Genomic DNA, 16,689 nt, shown 5'->3' with positions numbered 1-16,689 from the left:
ATAGCGTGAATAATACATACTAACCACCCATGCAGCCAGTACAGGAGGCACCCTGCTCCCACCCTGACCCATTCCCCAGGGAGAATATTAAAAGATGCGAAAAAACATTTATAGAAATACCACTAATAGGATCTGAACTTCAAGCCTGGATTTAAATTTTAAACTGTTTTACTGAGGAATTTTGCCACCTGCGAAAATACTAATCTATTGCTTAAGAATCTTTTTCTATTTCCCCATTGCTCTTCAAATGGGACAGGGTATTCTAAACATCAAGTTAAGGGGCGCCTGGGTGGCTCAGTTGGTTAAGCGTCTGACTTCGGCTCAGGTCATGATCTCACGGTTTGTGAGTTCAAGCCCCACATCAGGCTCTGTGCTAACAGCTCAGAGCCTGGAGACTGCTTCAAATTCTATGCCTCCCTCTCTCTGCCCCTCCCCCACTTGTGCTCTGTCTCTCTCTGAAAAATAAATAAAATTAAAAAAAAAATTTAAACATCAAGTTAATAAATCCAACCAGGCTGGAACAGAGGACTAATGTCAATATGATGAAATTTGGAAAAGATTTAAAAAAAAAAAAATGAACCTGAGATTGATTAAAAATATCAGTGGTAGAAGTTCAGGATGGGGAAGCCTGGCTCTTTAGCCATTCATGAGCTTGAAGATAGGAGTTAGGTAGAAACCCATCTAGACAAGGAACTCATAGGTCAAGGTTGCTAACAAAAGCCAACTCAACCTGAGACCACAGTATTGTACTGTGGTACTGTACTGTAAGAGTACTGTAGGAGTACATAAGAGTCAATATGGAGACACCATGTCAGAAATAGTGCTAAATTATGGTGTGCCATCTGGGAATGCAAGCTGCTCCAGCCACTCTGGAAAACAGTATGGAGGTTCCTCAAAAAACTAAAAACAGAACTACCCTACGACCCAGCAATTGCACTACTAGGCACTTATCCATGGGATACAGGTGTGCTGTTTCGAAGGGACACATGCACCCCCATGTTTATAGCAGCACTACCAACAATAGCCAAAGTATGGAAAGAGCCCAAATGTCCACCAATGGATGGATAAAGAAGATGTGGTGTATATATATATACATATACATACATACATATATGTGTATATATATGTATATATATGTATATATGTGTATATACATATATGTATATATGTATATATATATATACATACATACACAATGGAGTATTAGTCGGCAATCAAAAAGAACGAAATCTTGCCATGTGCAACTATGTGGATGGAACTGGAGGGTATTATGCTAAGTGAAATTAGTCAGAGAAAGACAAAAATCATATGACTTCACTCATGAGGACTTTAAGAGACAAAATAGATGAACATAAGGGAAGAGAAACAAAAATAATATAAAAACAGGGAGGGGGGCAAAACAGAAGAGACTCATAAATATGGAGAACAAACTGAGGGTTACTGGAGAGGTTGTGGGAGGGGGCATGGGCTAAATGGGTAAGGGGCACTTAAGGAATCTACTCCTGAAATCATTGTGGCACTATATGCTAACTAATTTGGATGTAAATTTTTTTCTTTTTTTTTTTTTAATTTTTTTTAATGTTTATTATTTTTGAGAGAGAGACAGAGACAGAGAGCAAGCAGGGGAGGGGCAGAGAGAGAGGGAGACACAGAATCCGAAGCAGGCTCCAGGCTCTGAGCCATCAGCCCAGAGCCTGACGCGGGGCTCGAACTCACCGCGAGATCGTGACCTGAGCCGAAGGCAGCCGCTCAACTGACTGAGCCACCCAGGCGCCCCAATTTGGATGTAAATTTTAAAAAATAAAATTAAAAATATAATAAATAAATAAATAATGGGGGGCCATCTTGTAAAAGGGACATTGACAAACCAGGGAGCACAGTGAAGACAGGGGCCACCATACCAAGGGACCAGAAATCTCAAACTGGTTGAAGAAACAAAACAATTTTAGGCCTGAAGAGATCACAAGGAGATGAAAACTGGCTTTAAATATTTGAAGAACTATCAGATGAAAAAGAGCTGATGTGTTTGGTGTCCCTTCAGAGGGCTTAACAAGGGTCAAAGGGTCAAAGGCAGTGGAATTTGGACTTACATAATTATGCGTTCCTTACCCCTAGAGGCTTCCAGTGATGGAATTGCTAGTTTGTGAAGGAATAAGCTTCCCAAGAAAGGGATGATTTGTCAGGGATCCTATAGAAGCAGCTCTTGCTTTGGATGGAATGTTGGCTTTCTAAGCCTTTCAATTCTAAATTTTTTCCTGTTTAAAAAATTTCTTAAGCAATATGAAATTTTCAACATTCAGCCAAATCTGCATTTTCATCAAACCTGATTGGATTTCCTAATTTGTTGATGAGAAGGTGAACCAGCACTTGTAGACATATCAGGGGCACTGCAGGCTGAGAGAATAGCTTGTGTGCACCCATGGGAGCATCGGGTCCAACCTGCCTATGGAGAGCTTTGTATCAGGGAGTGTGAGAAGTCAGGTCAGTTGATGCGAGAGCTGCCGGTACATAGAAGACCTACAGGGTAGAGTGGAAGTTTACATCCTACGTAGCAGGTGATGGAAAATGAGGCAAGCAAAATAGGTAGGTACTGGATGGGAACAGAACTCTTAGATGGTAGGACTGGTGGGACACACTGGAGTCGGGAGATAGTAGAATCAGGGAAACCTACTGAATGGGTGCAGGGATTGTCTGGGCACATAACTGATGAGAGTCTGATCTAAGGTGCTGTGGGGAAGATAAAGAGGAATGGATAGATGGATGACATTTTTTAAAAAGAAGCAAAACTTTGTGAGAATTAGGATTTAGGGAAAGAAAGACAGGAAGGAGCTTCATGGAACTTCAGAGGTAGTATCTGGAAACCACTTCATCCTGACCCCATCCAGTTTCGTGCCTTTTTCCCTTTTTGTGGGTGTTTTAGGAGTCATTTCAAAGCCACTACTACTAAGGCCCCATAAGTTCTTGTCCTTATTTCTGCAATCCAATGAGGGCTGTGAATTGAACTCTTTCTCATTTACTCATTTGGTCATGAAATGTCTGAACTGACCAAAAGGGTATTCCTAGCCTTTACTTATCCCACTCAGTGAGAATATTCACCTAGCTCATCGCAGAAATAGGAATGTGTTTGACTAAGGCCCGTGACCCATGCAACTGGGTGCGTGTGCTATATGATATATGGTATATGAATCCTACTGCCTTCCTAAACACCAAAACGAATTCTACTTTTTGAAATATATTTGGATTCAAAGTTTCAGATAAGAGATTGTGGTGTTATAGAATATTTCTCAGCTCTCTTCACCCCCAGTATGAAGAAACAGACCAAGCGTGGTAAACGGAGGTTGAAAAACACATGGAGAAGCCGAACAGTTCAGTGAATTGTGACTGAATCTCTAGTCCAGTGTTGACGCCCTATCTTGGAAGACCCTGCCTCTCTGGCCTGTAGGGCTAGAGTCACTATCGAGGTGAAAAACCAGGCTTGACCTCATCTGCCCATCAGAGGCTCTGTAGATGTACATGGGCATGGGCCACATGAGCCTTGGGGAAATCCCAGTGCGTGGTATCTCAGCGTGTGCCAGGCCCCACAGAGGAAGAGTGGCAGCTCCCTCACAGATGTGTTGCCTGGGACCCTGAGCAGAAAGGAACGTCCCAGAATAGCGTTCTGACAAACGCTTGGAAATGCTTGGATCGGTGCCACCAGACCCCTCCTCTCTCTTCTCTCAGCTTCCACCTGGGATGCCTGTCACCAGGTCCCTATGAACAGTGACCTGAGCCACCTGGTGGCAGAGATCCGAGCTTTGCGAGGGCAGCTGGAGCAGAGCATCCAGGTGAATAACTGTCTACGGCTGCAGCTGGAACACCAGCTGGATGGCGGGGGGAGCACAGCCCGCCTCAGTCCCTCTGCCAACCAGGAGGACCCTGGAAACAAGCAGCCACTCTTCCAAGGTAGGAAGGAAAAGGGGACCAGGAGGCGGGCAGCTGGTGGGGCCGGTCGCCAGGATGTCTGTGGTGGAAGGAACCGTCTTACCTCTTCCACGCCCCTTAGGGTCAGGGTGAAATCCCAGGTGCTTCGATCTATAGCCTTGGGTAAGGGCATGGGATTTAGGCTCACACCTGGCTCAGATTCCCAAGTTTGCCACATATAGGTTGCTTGCCTTAGGCAAAGTGTTTTAAGTCCCCAGGTACTTAAGCCTTCGTTTCCTCATCTTCAGGATGAGGATGATGGTCATATATAAATTGTATGATCATTTGGAGCATTAAATGAAATAACTTACAAGTGCCTGGCGGAGTAAGAATCAGTCAACAGATGAGATGACATCGATTCCTTGTATCTGTGGAGTGCTTTAAAATTTACCGTGAGTTTTCGAACAATTTTTCAAATAATTTCATCCGAGGTAGGGGCGGCCTTACTCTCTGTATTGCACGCAGAGAAACTCCGGCATTGAGACATTAACTGGCACACGAAGGTTGGCAGGAGCGGAGGCCGACGTAGGATTCAGACCAGATGTTTTGATTTCCAGCCTCTGTCCTTCCCCCTCACTACATATACTCCATCTTGGTATCGTTGGCCTTCCCAGATCCCTAGCCTGGTTTCCCATTCCCTAGTTCTAGAGGAATTCAGGGTGTGGAAAACGTTCCCGTCCCTGAGGCAGTCCTGGCTGTGGGAAAGTGGTTGTCATCCGCCTCTCGTGTCCGCCATGTCTGCCCTACCAGATACATCTCACCAGCTGTCTCCCTCTTCTCAATGCCCTTCATACATCTCTCTTCCCCCAGCTTCAGTAGGAGTGTTAATACTGCCCCTCTCCATCTGAACACATTATTTTATCTTCCTCTTCTTTCTTTCCTTGTGACACACCACTTAATTCATCATCTCCTCTCCCCTCCATGGTGTATTTTCAATTGTATTCTTTTTTTTTTTTTAATTTTTTTTTCAACGTTTTTTTTTATTTTTGGGACAGAGAGAGACAGAGCATGAACGGGGGAGGGGCAGAGAGAGAGGGAGACACAGAATCGGAAACAGGCTCCAGGCTCTGAGCCATCAGCCCAGAGCCCGACGCGGGGCTCGAACTCACAGACCGCGAGATCGTGACCTGGCTGAAGTCGGACGCTTAACCGACTGCACCACCCAGGCGCCCCTCAATTGTATTCTTATAGGAGCCATTTCTGCTCAGGATTATCTAAAGCTGAGTTTTCAAACTTTCATGCCTGCTCTTCCTGGGGCATGTTAGTCCTCATTCCCCTGCCCCCCACCCTGGTCCTGCTAGATTTTCATTGATTAGACAATGACCTCATCTGTCAAATGAAGGTGATGCTTCCAAGATCACGTGTGGCGGCTGTTAAAGTGTTATGTCGACCACAAGCATTGTGCATGGCCCATAGAAACAGCTCGGCTACAGTAGGTGGCTGTCTGGCTCCAGTCAGGCTGTCACAATGCTTGTAGTGTTCAGTTATATCTCCCCCTCTGCCCTCCTACTGGGCTTTCCCCTCTCACTGTGTCCCCACAACACCAGCCTGGATGCAGTGCCACTGGCTCAGCCACTGCTCCTGCTCCTCACCCACCACAGAGGCCTGAGCTGGAGAGCAGGCTCTAAGCCTGAGCAGGATTGTGCCTGTCTTCTCTGCGATATCTTCCAGTTCCTCCACCGCAGGATTGCTGCCTGATCTCTGGAAGGGCATCTCTAACCCATCATGACTTCTGTCTCTCCTCTTCTCATCCTACTACACTGTTCCCAGCACTGATACATCAGAATGGGGATTGGAATGCTGAGTTTAATCACCCACAACTCCATTCATTCTTTGATTCAGTATTTTTTAACACATATGCTACATATATACACATATATATACATATATATGTATATATATGTGTATATATGTATATATGTGTGTATATATATACATATATATATATATATACATATATACACATATATACATATGCCTAGTTATGTGTAGTTACAAGACATTGTATTAGACACTCATACAAAGTTATATGTAAAACACAGGTTAGAAAAATGTACCTAAGAACTTTTCAAACCAGAAGTTGCTTCTCATGGAACACGCTTCCATGAAAAGAACACGTTCTTGTTCCAAACTAAGGGATTTGTTTGCTATTACTTACGATCATGATCTGTGGGTGATGATTGTGTAAGCAGCGAGCCTCGCTGCCTTAGATCTCCGCTGGCGAAGACCAGGCTGTGTGTGTGCTTGTTGAGCGGTGCATTCCAGGGTCCCTGAGAACTGTTCTTGTCTTCACACCCTAGATCCAGTTGCTTCCCCTCCAGTCCGAGATGTTGGCATGAATTCTCCAGCTCTTGTGTCCCCTAGCTCTTCTCCTGCTGCTCCTGGCTCGGAGACTGCCATCTTCAATAGGACAAATGGTAAATATGGCAGCTGAAGGATTCAGTGACTGATGATGGAAAATTTTATTAATGCAAGTAACCTTTGGTTGCTAATGGACACATTATCTGATTACAGAGATTTTTCTCCCTGGGTCCCAAGGTCTTTAACCCTACTCATTGCACCTTCTGTGGCCACCTTTTTTTTTTTTTTTTTTTAATGTTTATTTTTGAGAGAGACAGAGACAGAGTATGAGCAGGTGAGGGGCAGAGAGAGAGGGAGACACAGAATCTGAAGTAGGCTCCAGGCTCCAAGCTGTCAGCACAGAGCCTGACGAGGGGCTTGAACTCACAAACTGTGAGATCATGACCTAAGCGAAGTCAGACACTTAATCAACTGAGCCACCCAGGTGCCCCTGTGGCCACCTTTCTTGTCATAATTCTTCCCCCTGTGGTTTTCCTATTGCTCTGTTGTGCCTCATTGCACTGTGATCCCTCCTCTCTTGAAAGTGCTTTCTGTGTCCAGCTTAAACGTTTTTTATATGTCTTTTTAACCAGAAATTAAAATCTTTTTTATTAAAATCATATTTTTCCTGAATATTCATTTGTCAATGGGGATAAAATTGGCCCCATGGCAGTTTTATCATTATGAGATAATGTAAGAAAGATTATAAAAATACAGAGCCCAGAAATCTATGGACTTCACACCTTGCTTGTACTTTCCCAGAGTGCCTTTCCTGTTCTGGCCTCTTTCACACTATTTGATGGCTCTTCTAGAGGGAAGTGGCCTGAGGATATGCTCCTCACTGTGGATTCTATGTTGTTGTGGTTTTGTTTTTCAGAGCTGGGTTTGGACGCTTCTCCAGTAATGAAGAACCCCCCCAAGCTAGAGGGTGAAGCTACTGATGGTTCCTTTGCCAATAAGCATGGCCGCCACGTAATTGGCCACATTGATGACTATAGTGCCCTAAGACAGCAGATTGGGGAGGGCACACTGCTGGTCAAAAAGATAGCAGCATTTGTGAGATCAGCCTGCGCCTTCCCTGGCCTTGAAGCTCAGGGCACAGAGGTAATCACGTTGTAGGTCTTGGGTGCTCCTCCTTCTGATCTTCGCCCCTTCTCCCATGCTGTACATGCCCCACAGCTGAGAACACATCTACTTACACCCAGCCAAGCCTTTCTTCTCCATCCCCTATTTTTGCTATAAACTCTGCTGACCAGTGTTTCCTCTCAGAACCACAGAAATGCCTGTGCAACATTACCATCCTCATCTGTAGAGTACTTGCTGGGTGTTGGCATACGTGGCACCCAGCACTTGCTGGGTGCTGTCCTGAGCACACTTTGGTCGCTTGGGTCCAGTCACGCTGGCACATGGCCATCCATGGGCAGAGTAAAATCATTTAATCGGATGGCTGGAAATTCCAGATTTGCATCCAGATGGGCCGCATGTTGTGGAAGGGGCGAGAAGCCGGGCAGCCATGGGATTTCTCCGTGCAGACTGAGCAGGGGAGGGAAGCAGGCAGGAGCCTTCTCACAGTGCCTCCCGGTTTGGGGAACAGGCACCAGCTCCTGTGCTGTCCGAGTCACGGGAGACGCAGGGACATGGGGGGCAGCCCGGTCCACAGGAGGCTCCGCCCCAGAGAGGGAGCCACACATCCGTGTAAATAAGTACAACAGCGGGTCTGGGCTCAGTGTCAGAAGCCGTCCTCTGTGTTGTGAGGGCATGAACACAGAAGGGGCCACTGTGCCAGGCAAGGAAAGTCACATGGTCCTAGAGGAACCACTAGGGGGAACACAGATCCTCTGGGGGATAGAGGATGGCGTTCCAGGTAAAGGGACCGGCACCTCAGTCCTTGGAGCTACAATTGCTTCCCAGTTGAAGCGGAAAGTGTGATTTAGGGTTTTGCCCAGTGGTGCCAGTGCAAAAATCAAGGACCTTAGACTTGAGAGCTCGGATCAGGACTAGAAGCTTACAGGGAGTATGAGGGAAGCTGGAATCTGATGATCCTTGCAAGTTGGAGGTCACCGTTGAGGTGGAGACCCTGGGCTTCCAGGTTAGAAAAGGGTTTCACAGGGTCAAGCAGGCCCATGTCTGTGCCTCACTCACAAAGGAAGCCTGAGCCCTGAGTGCTGGGGTGGGGAGGGATGGGAGAGAGTGATCGCTCGGCCCCATTGATGTCCGCGCCCATCTCACCCACTCTCCCAGGTGCCAGGCAGCAAAGGCATCCATGAACTCGGGAGCAGCGCACAGGCCCTGCAGCACACACTGGAGGAGTCGGCCTCCCTCCTCACCATGTTCTGGCGAGCAGCCCTGCCAAGCCCCCCCAGCCCTGCACCGGCTGGCAACTCGGTGAGTGGCATATCCTTCCCTGCTTCTGCCCCAGATGTCACCCCTCTCCTCCGTCCCGCAGGTCCTGAAGGTCAGGAGCCAGATGCTGAGTTGGGACAGAGGCTCCTCAGAGGAGTGTCCCCGAGGGAGACCTGTCATCTGTGCTGGCTGCATGCAGTACAGCTTTGACGACATCCCTTCTCCTTCCTCCCCCTGTGAAGACGTAAGAGGAGGCTGTGGAGAGGGCGCGCAGCAGAGCCCTGGTGGCCCATGAGCGTTCGCTTTCTTTCACTTTCTAAACTTGGCTGAGCTGAGAGTTTAGGGGCATGTGAAAGTGTCAACACTCGTGTCCCTGTGCCACCCCACAAAATATCACCATGAGAGGACCAGCCTCTAGAAGCCACCCACCACATCCCAACACACAGCTTACCTCTGCATCCCTGGGCCAGGCCCCAGAGAGTCAGCCCTCCCCCCACCTCCGCCAGGTGCCCTCAGACCCGAGGCCTGGGCTCTGCTTGCTGGGACCTTGGACAGGAAGGTTTCTCCATCTGCCCCCCACCCCGGGATTCTGAAGCCAGATTAATGTCACTGACACCTTAGGAGACCTAAGTATGCCAGCACCAAGGATGGGGGTGTTTTGCCATCTTGAAGTTGGCACAAATATCTACAAAATCTCACACTGTCTCAGGCCAGCCCTCTCTCTCTGGGTGTCACGTTCCCAACTAGCAAGTCGTATTTGTGATGCCAGGGTACCAGACATGATGTCAGCACCAAACGTGGGTTCTTTCTTGTTCAACCACCAGGACTTTTGGCACTGCCCAGAGTCAGGTTCTCTTCAGCAACAGGACTGGAGGCCTCCTCTGTGTGGGGCTCCCAGGTTTTCAGGGAGGCTTCCTAATCCTACCGTTCCAGACCACCCTAGGCGGGCCTCCGCTGGAGGGTTTTAGAGGCTTTCAGGGAGGGAACCCAGGCCAGAAATAATTGAGAAGATCATAGAATCCCAATTTCGATTTTCAAGAGCCACAAAGCATGGGGTGCTTAGGCCTTCTGACCACTGACAGCCTGTTTCTCTTCCTCAGGGACAGTCCCTGAAAAGGGAACTTCTGGAACTGAGAACCAAACTGTCCGCACAGGAGAATCTCCTTCAGAGCACAGCTGAGCGTCTGAAGACCGCCAACCAGCAGAAGGAGACCATGGAGCGGTTCATCTTCAGCCAGTGTGAGTGCCCCCAAGCCGAGGGACGGGAGAGGAATTTGGGGTGGGGGGGCTTCCAGCCTACCCACTTGTGCTGTGGATAGACGGTGACCATACAGACTTGGGGAGGGGGCACACTGATGTGACATCCCCAAACCTCCCGTGCCACCAGTGATTGTGGATGTGGAGGGAGGGGCACGTGGGGACAGCAGGAGACCCTGAGCTGAGTGGCCAGAAGGATACGCTTCAGAACACACACCCAAGGCAGGTATGGGCCCAGCTGGTGATCCCTGCCTTGTTGGGCTGTTTTGTTGTTTCAGTGACCAGGACACATGACGTGTTGAAGAAGGCAAGGACAAATTTGGAGGTAAGGGGGACACTGACCAGTCAGAGCCACAGAGCCCAGCCCACACCCATCTCCATGTGTCTTCAGAGTCCGCAGGTGATCCCTGACCTGCTCTGACCTTCCAGGAGATTTCCCATCCACTTGTAGGACTCAGGTCCTCAATAAGTGTCCTTCTAGCTCCCCTCCCAACCCCTCCACTGCCATCTCTGTTCCCTGTCACATTGTCACCCTCTTGTTTCCTCACCCCACTTCTTCCCTCCTGTAGGCCAAGTCAGGAGTCCGAGGAAAGCAAGTGAGTTGATTCTCAAGGTCAGAGGGGAGTCCGCCTCTGACTGAGCTTCTGGGAGAGGGTGCTGGGGCCCGTTCTGCTGTTTCCTGGAGCACTTCCCACCTCATGAAAAGTAAAGCCAAGATGCCATCTAATTGATTGAGTCCATCCCACCCCCTATTGTGCTGAGGACAGCAATTCGACTTTGATATATCTCATCCCAAAGAAAACCATTGGGTCCTATCCACCTAAAAGAGAATTTGATGATAAATAAAAATGGAACTTGAAGGGAAACATTTTATCTATATGGCAGACATTCTGTAGGTTTACTTAAAATACTAACACCTTCCCTAGCAAATATGCCCACCAAACACGTGAAGTGTAGGAAATGGCTTGTAAATCAGAAACTATACCTTTCACTTGGACCTCAAAGCTTTGCCAGAAGCAGTTGGGCCTATTCCTAGGAATGTTCCCTAACTATAACCTGAGAGAAAGCTGATCCCACAGTGTGAAAATGGGTCGGGCCATGACGTCACCCTCCTTTTTTTTTTTTTTTTTCTTTTTTGGCTAATTCCCTTTCCTTTTTCTCTGATAATTCCTTTCTTTCCTGAGCCTCTTTAGAAGAACACTTACAAGATGGCCTCTGTAAAGCCTTATTCCTGTCCCAGCAAAGGTAACCCAACAGCCCCACATACCCACTGGCTTCCCCTTGTATGAAAGTTTCCTCCACATTTCCGAGAGACAATGGAAAGGGCCCAGGGCTGGGTTCTAATCCTGGGATTGTCACCAACCAGCCCTGTGGCTTTGGCTGGCCCCTCAGTCTCTGTGAGTCTACCACCCTGCTTCTGTAGGAGGTGGCACTAGACTTAGGGGATCTCTAAGCAACCAGCTGCCTTGCCCCTCCCTCTCCTCATTAAGTGCTAGACATGAACTTCACAGGGGACTTCCCTGCACCGTGTGCTATCCATCCTGCAACAGGCTATTTCTACACATGCATGTTTCATGCTAAGTGCTTCTATTCCTGGGAGGTCACAGAAGCCATCATTTTGCTCCAAGTGAACTGGGGAGTGAACTGGGTCCCAAAGAGGGAGCGTGGGATCCGGGCAGCAGCTCTGAGCAGGGCCATCACCACCCGAGGTGGTGGGAAGCTTTCCCTCTAACCCGGTGGCACCAGAGGTTCCTCAGGACGGCAGCCCTTCCCCTAGGCTGTCACTGAGCCCATGGCCCTGCCACCGCCCAGAGCTCACTGCAGCTCAGGGAGCCACCAGCAGGGCCTGACAATGGACTCACCCTGTTGCACTTTTGTCTCCAGGTGAAGTCCCTGAGGGCTCTGCCAGGCACCCCAGTCTTGTGACCCTTGCCTTCCAGGAGTCACGCAAGAAGAGGAGCCTGCAGAGATCCTTCAAGCAGCAAGAAGGATGGGCCCACCCCCCCGTGGTGCAACTCCCACCTGCTGATGAGACCTGGGCCCCACTCCTGCACACCTGTTGGAGGGTGCAGGAGGAGCCAGACGCGTGGCCCAGTGCAGGCGGGCGGAAGGTAGAGAGCCTGTCCTGCGGTTAAGGAGCACCATCAAGAGAACCACCAGCCAGGGTGCCCTGGGCCTAGCCCTGAGCAGAACAGGCACGGTTTGTACGGGGCCTTGTGACCCTGCTTCTAAATGCCACACTGGCCTGGGAACTCGCAACGGCCACTTCTCACTTCAGTGCCCTTCCTCACGTGGTCACCCAGGGGAAACAGGACCCTGCTCCCTACGGATGGGACGCGTGGTCCCCACACGGGAGCTCCTCAGCAGTTCTAAAGCACACGAGTGACAGCGGTGCCCTGAGGGACACTGGGGCTCAGCCGGCACTACTCCCAGATGTATGCTTCCTCGGGGCCAGCTCAGCCCGGCCAGCATGGGCTGGGCGTCCATCTACACTGCAGCACCCGAGTGCTTTGAATCCACGTGGCGAAGGTGGTGGCTTCCCACGTGCAATGTCCCGCTTAGCCTGGCGCCTCCTATTTCCATTTATGGCCTCCAAAGTGTGGCGATGACCGCGGCCTAGTTACGCTTGCCCCTTTTAACTAAGTCCTCTCTGGGGACCTGGGACTCGTGGCCAGACCAAGACCATGGAGAGTCCTCTGTAAGATAACCCAGTGATCATACTTAAGTGGCACCTGAGAGGCCCCCAGTTGTGTGAAAGCCTCGTCTGTGTCTTCGCAGTGCTTTAGAACGCGTGTCTGTGTGTATAAATGTACCATAGATATTTCTATCTGTCGCGATAGCGATATGTTTTGGGCAACATAACTGGTGGACAGAGTCTGTTAGAGGAAATGAAACACAGTCTTTTTGGTGGCTATGAAAGTAAAACGTGTATAAAGAAATCAAACATTTTTCTTCAGCTGCTTTATTTCCGATCTGGGCACCGTCTCTAGGCTGAGTGTGAGAGAGGAGCAAAGTCACACCGTCCCTAAGAAGGTCACGGTCCAGTGTATGAAGTCTTCAGAGTAAAGGAAAAAGTTTGGGCTTCTTTGATCATTGTGTAAGAATCCCCAATCTAAAACTAAAAGAGAGTGGTTCTTAGGTTGGGAAAGCCTTAGAGTCAGCAATGGAGGTCACAGAAGCTACCACCTGGGCTCTAACCCCAAGAGATGTAGTTGGTGTGAGGCCCCAGAATCTGCATTTCTTACATCAAACCCAGGTGATTCTGATGCAAGTGGGCTGCAGACCAATTTCAACATATTGCTCTCTAACATTGACCCAAAGGTATGAATAAAGTTGGTTTCCTTTAAGGGAGCATCTTTAACTGCAAAGCGTAGAAGTCCTTCCACAAATGTGACACCCAGATCCGCAACTATTCCTCGGCAAGTGTCCTTAGTCATGTCCTTCCAGGAACTAACACAAAGCTATCGCTCCACAATGATCTCCTAGAAGGAGTTCAACAACACAGACAGCAGCAACCACAAAACCCTCAAACACCATCCTCCCCACCACCTCCAGTAACAAATAGATCCATCCAAAGACTCACACCTGAGGCAGACACGGGTCCTGCTTTCCTGGTAGACGGAGTGACCCCACGTGTGCTGTCACACTTGGTTGTTTAAGTCTTTCCATGAGTGCCTTTGGCTGTCAACAGAGCAACTCGCTGGCCCAATCCTCAGAACGGACGACAAGTCTGTAAACAAGTAGGACACAGAAGCCCAGAGCGAGGCTGTGCTGCCCCGTGATTATTCCAGGATCCGGACAATTCCTCCCCCGTCCCTGTGCTGCCGGGCCTGGTCGCAGAATCAGTACTCATGAGAACTCGGGGCTTCCACAAAGTTCGTTTTATGTCCGTGACATTTACGAAAGCAACAGCCTATGACACCCTATAAAGCTCAGGTCTGCTCGGGATCCAGTCACCGATCACTTTTGGGGGAGAGCCGTAAACGCCACGCTTGCATGTTCGCTCTCTGTGACATGCTGAAAAGTAGCTCTGTGCCTTAAGAGAACTCGCGCAACAGAAACGCAGCTGTGAGAGGAGGGGGTTCTCCCGTATTTTTCCTTTTGTAAGTTATGTCCTTGCCCTCCTTGGGAAAGGAGCACAGCCCACTCTTGAAAAGTGAACAACCAATCTGTGTGACCACCAGTGGCTTCCACTTTGCATAAGAACGTGCTGAGCCTGTGTGCAGGGAACAGACTTTGAATGTTACAGAAAAGAAGGGAAAGAAAAAGGATGGCGGATGATGAGGTGAAAAAAGGCAAAAGAAATGTAGATGCAATTCAATTTCCTTACACCTTGCAGCCCACTGGTCAATAGCTGACACAGGACCGCCTCAAGGAACTCACAACTGCCTTAATGTTAACGCTCTGCTGGACAAAAAAAACCAACCTCAGCTTGAGGCTAACCAGACCTCCAGGGAACTCCTGACGGAAACTTCATTTGGCTCTACGCCCCCATCCTCCCCCACCCCCAAATTAAAACTTTATAACCAGTCACACCTCACAATCCCAGTGCAGCTATTCCTGTCCCCCTGTCCTGTCCTCATGCTTTTTATAAACACCTTTTTGCACCGAGAACGTCTCACGAAGTCTTTGTTTTTTGGTTTTTTTTTTTTTTTTTTAGTTTATTTATTTTGAGAGAAATACAGGGAGAAAGAGAGAGAAAATCCCCAACAGTCTCCCTGCTGTCAGCACAAAGCCTGACTCTGGGCTCAATCTCACAAACCTGTGAGATCAGGACCTGAGCCAAGAAGAAGAGTCAGATGCTAAAGCCACAGAGCCACCCAGGTGCCCCGAGAATTCTTTCTGAACCTTTCACTCCCGGCGCACCTCACATCAGCAGGTACCTAACCTAACACTTCACCGTGGAAAAACAGCGCTTGGCCTCACCACCTAAGACTCACGACCTGCAGCATTTATACAGAATTGATTCCATCCCGCAGATCTAACTACCGCTGACGTGAAGAGCCAGACACCTGACATGGGTTGTGGGTCGCCGGGGTACCGACTCACCGCCAACTTAGAGGCTTAAAAGGACGCACGTTTGTTACCTGACAGTTCTGTGGGTGAAAAGTCCCAAAAAGGATCTCACCAGACTCAGATGGAGATGTCAACAGGGCCACCGCCCCTTCTGGAGGCTCAGGGAGACTGAGCAATTTAATCCAGGGAAACCTCACTACAGTGCAGGCGGGAGGTTTTGGCAAGGGAGCGCCTGTGTCCTACCCGCCCTGGTTTCCTCTGTCTCCATCTTCCGCACCACCAGCTACAGCAGGGAGACATCTCCTCCTCTGCCTCCTCCAGGTTGAAGGCACCCCTGTAATTCCAGGGGGCCACCCGGATATTCCAGGACGATCTCCCCATCTCAGGGTCCTTGACCTAAGCACCTTCGCAGAGGCCCCTTTGCTGTGTGATGGATCATTTTCACAGGATCCGGGATGAGGCTGGGGTCCTCCCAGGCAGGGGGCATCATTCCGCGGACCACCACACTATTGACTCAGGTGACAACTAATGTCGGACGCCCGTCCCCCCCCCCCCCCCAGTCTCTTCTAATTTCAGCAGTCTAGTAAAAGTCAAGCACACGTCAAGGCCCAAGGGAGACAAAGGCAAATCAGAAACCAGAACGCGAGGGACAGGACCAGGAAATTGCCCCAGGACTAGTCTCTTCCGAGTAGGTGCTGCTTGGTTTTCCAGACCTGGCTTTTCCCCACGGAAGGGGGACTTTGCTGGCGGAAATCTCCTCCAAGGGGAAGCGCGCAGGGGGGGAGGAAGGGACGGCAGAGGCAGAGTGGGGCGCCCGGGCCCCCACTAACCCCTGCTGTGACCTCTGGCAGTGGGGGGAGGGTCTAAGTGAGCTCAAGGCAGGTTTCCGTGGACCCGCCCCCGCCTCAACCCGGGGATCCTGGTGCGCCCCCCCACCGGGGCTTCCACCAGGGGGCGCCGCGGCCCCGCCCCGCCCCGCGAACGCACCTGTAAAGCAGCAGGCACGCGGCAGTTCTCAAACGACAGGTATGGGTTCGCGCGCCCAGAGCTGCCAGACGTTCGGTAGCCCCGCGCTGGTGTCCAGCCCTGGTGCGGGGGGACTGGCTTGGCGGCTGAGCCCCTCAGGTGGAGCCATCGCACTGTGTCTCCTTCAAACCGGGCTCTGGGCAGAGAGAGAGAGAGAGAGAGAGCGACAGAGAGCGAGAGCGAGAGAGGTGTGTGGGCGCTTCTCCGGCTGGGGGACGTCCTCCCTCGTGTTCCTCTCAGGCGGGCGCAGTCGGCCGGGTGCTGACCGCCGCGTGGGCGCCACGACGGGCGCAGGGGGCGTTGCGGGAGCTGCATGGAGAGGGAAGACGAACGGGAAGCAAATCAGTGTGGAGGGGAGAAGACGGAGGAGACCCGCAAGGAGAGGAAGGAGGCGGGGGGCGGGAAGAAGAGGAGAAGCCCTAGCGCTGAGATCCCGGCGGGAGCAGAGCTGGGGGCAGGGAGACCGCCTGCGCGTGGAGCCCGGTGGCGCGGGGAGGGGCGGAGAGTGAGGCGGGGCCGTTGCGTCCTGACCGGGGCGTGGCCTTATGTAAATGAGGCCGCGGTGGGCGCGGTAGGATTCTAGCGGGCGGTAGAATTCCCCGGGCTGTGGAAGCGCCCGAGCTGTGGCTCGGCTTGTCTGAGGACGACGTGTGTGGGGGTGAGGATGGTTGAGACGGGAGTGGGTGCGGAGGGTTTTGGGGTGCGGGGAGGCCAGTGACCGTGTGTGTACAGTGTGGTGCGTGTGAG

The 16,689-nt window shown here is 50.5% G+C and overlaps 1 protein-coding gene and 1 long non-coding RNA gene across 24 annotated transcripts in view; one reads left to right on the top strand and one right to left on the bottom strand.

Annotated features, from left to right (window-relative positions):
- The window catches only part of LOC131504062 (myomegalin-like), a 221,874-nt gene extending 209,030 nt beyond the window's left edge, over positions 1–12,844 (top strand). For 8 of the 23 annotated variants that reach the window (XM_058716002.1, XM_058716015.1, XM_058716007.1 and 5 more), the window contains 9 exons: positions 3,721–3,942; positions 6,261–6,377; positions 7,178–7,404; positions 8,542–8,685; positions 9,744–9,882; positions 10,179–10,225; positions 10,470–10,496; positions 11,094–11,145; positions 11,785–12,844. In XM_058716002.1, the coding sequence (XP_058571985.1) occupies positions 3,721–3,942; positions 6,261–6,377; positions 7,178–7,404; positions 8,542–8,685; positions 9,744–9,882; positions 10,179–10,225; positions 10,470–10,496; positions 11,094–11,145; positions 11,785–12,035 (1,226 nt within the window). In that variant the 3' untranslated portion in view covers positions 12,036–12,844. Of the gene's footprint in view, positions 1–3,720; positions 3,943–6,260; positions 6,378–7,177; positions 7,405–8,541; positions 8,686–9,743; positions 9,883–10,178; positions 10,226–10,469; positions 10,497–11,084; positions 11,146–11,784 lie in introns of those variants that run through there. The other 15 variants (XM_058716021.1, XM_058716020.1, XM_058716012.1 and 12 more) reach the window with 8 other exon arrangements.
- A 922-nt stretch (positions 12,845–13,766) lies between these two features.
- Positions 13,767–16,594, bottom strand: LOC131504066 (uncharacterized). Its single transcript, XR_009257761.1, has 2 exons — positions 15,904–16,594; positions 13,767–14,116 (listed from the first exon to the last, which is right to left on the bottom strand). It is a non-coding gene; the product is annotated as an uncharacterized LOC131504066 (long non-coding RNA).
- Between the last annotated feature and the right edge of the window lie 95 nt (positions 16,595–16,689).

This window comes from Neofelis nebulosa, chromosome 2 (genome assembly GCF_028018385.1).
Source record: "Neofelis nebulosa isolate mNeoNeb1 chromosome 2, mNeoNeb1.pri, whole genome shotgun sequence".
In the NCBI taxonomy this organism is placed as follows: domain Eukaryota; kingdom Metazoa; phylum Chordata; class Mammalia; order Carnivora; family Felidae; genus Neofelis; species Neofelis nebulosa.
The sequence above is the reverse complement of the archived record's forward strand: the minus strand, read 5'-3'. Positions and strand labels throughout refer to the sequence as shown.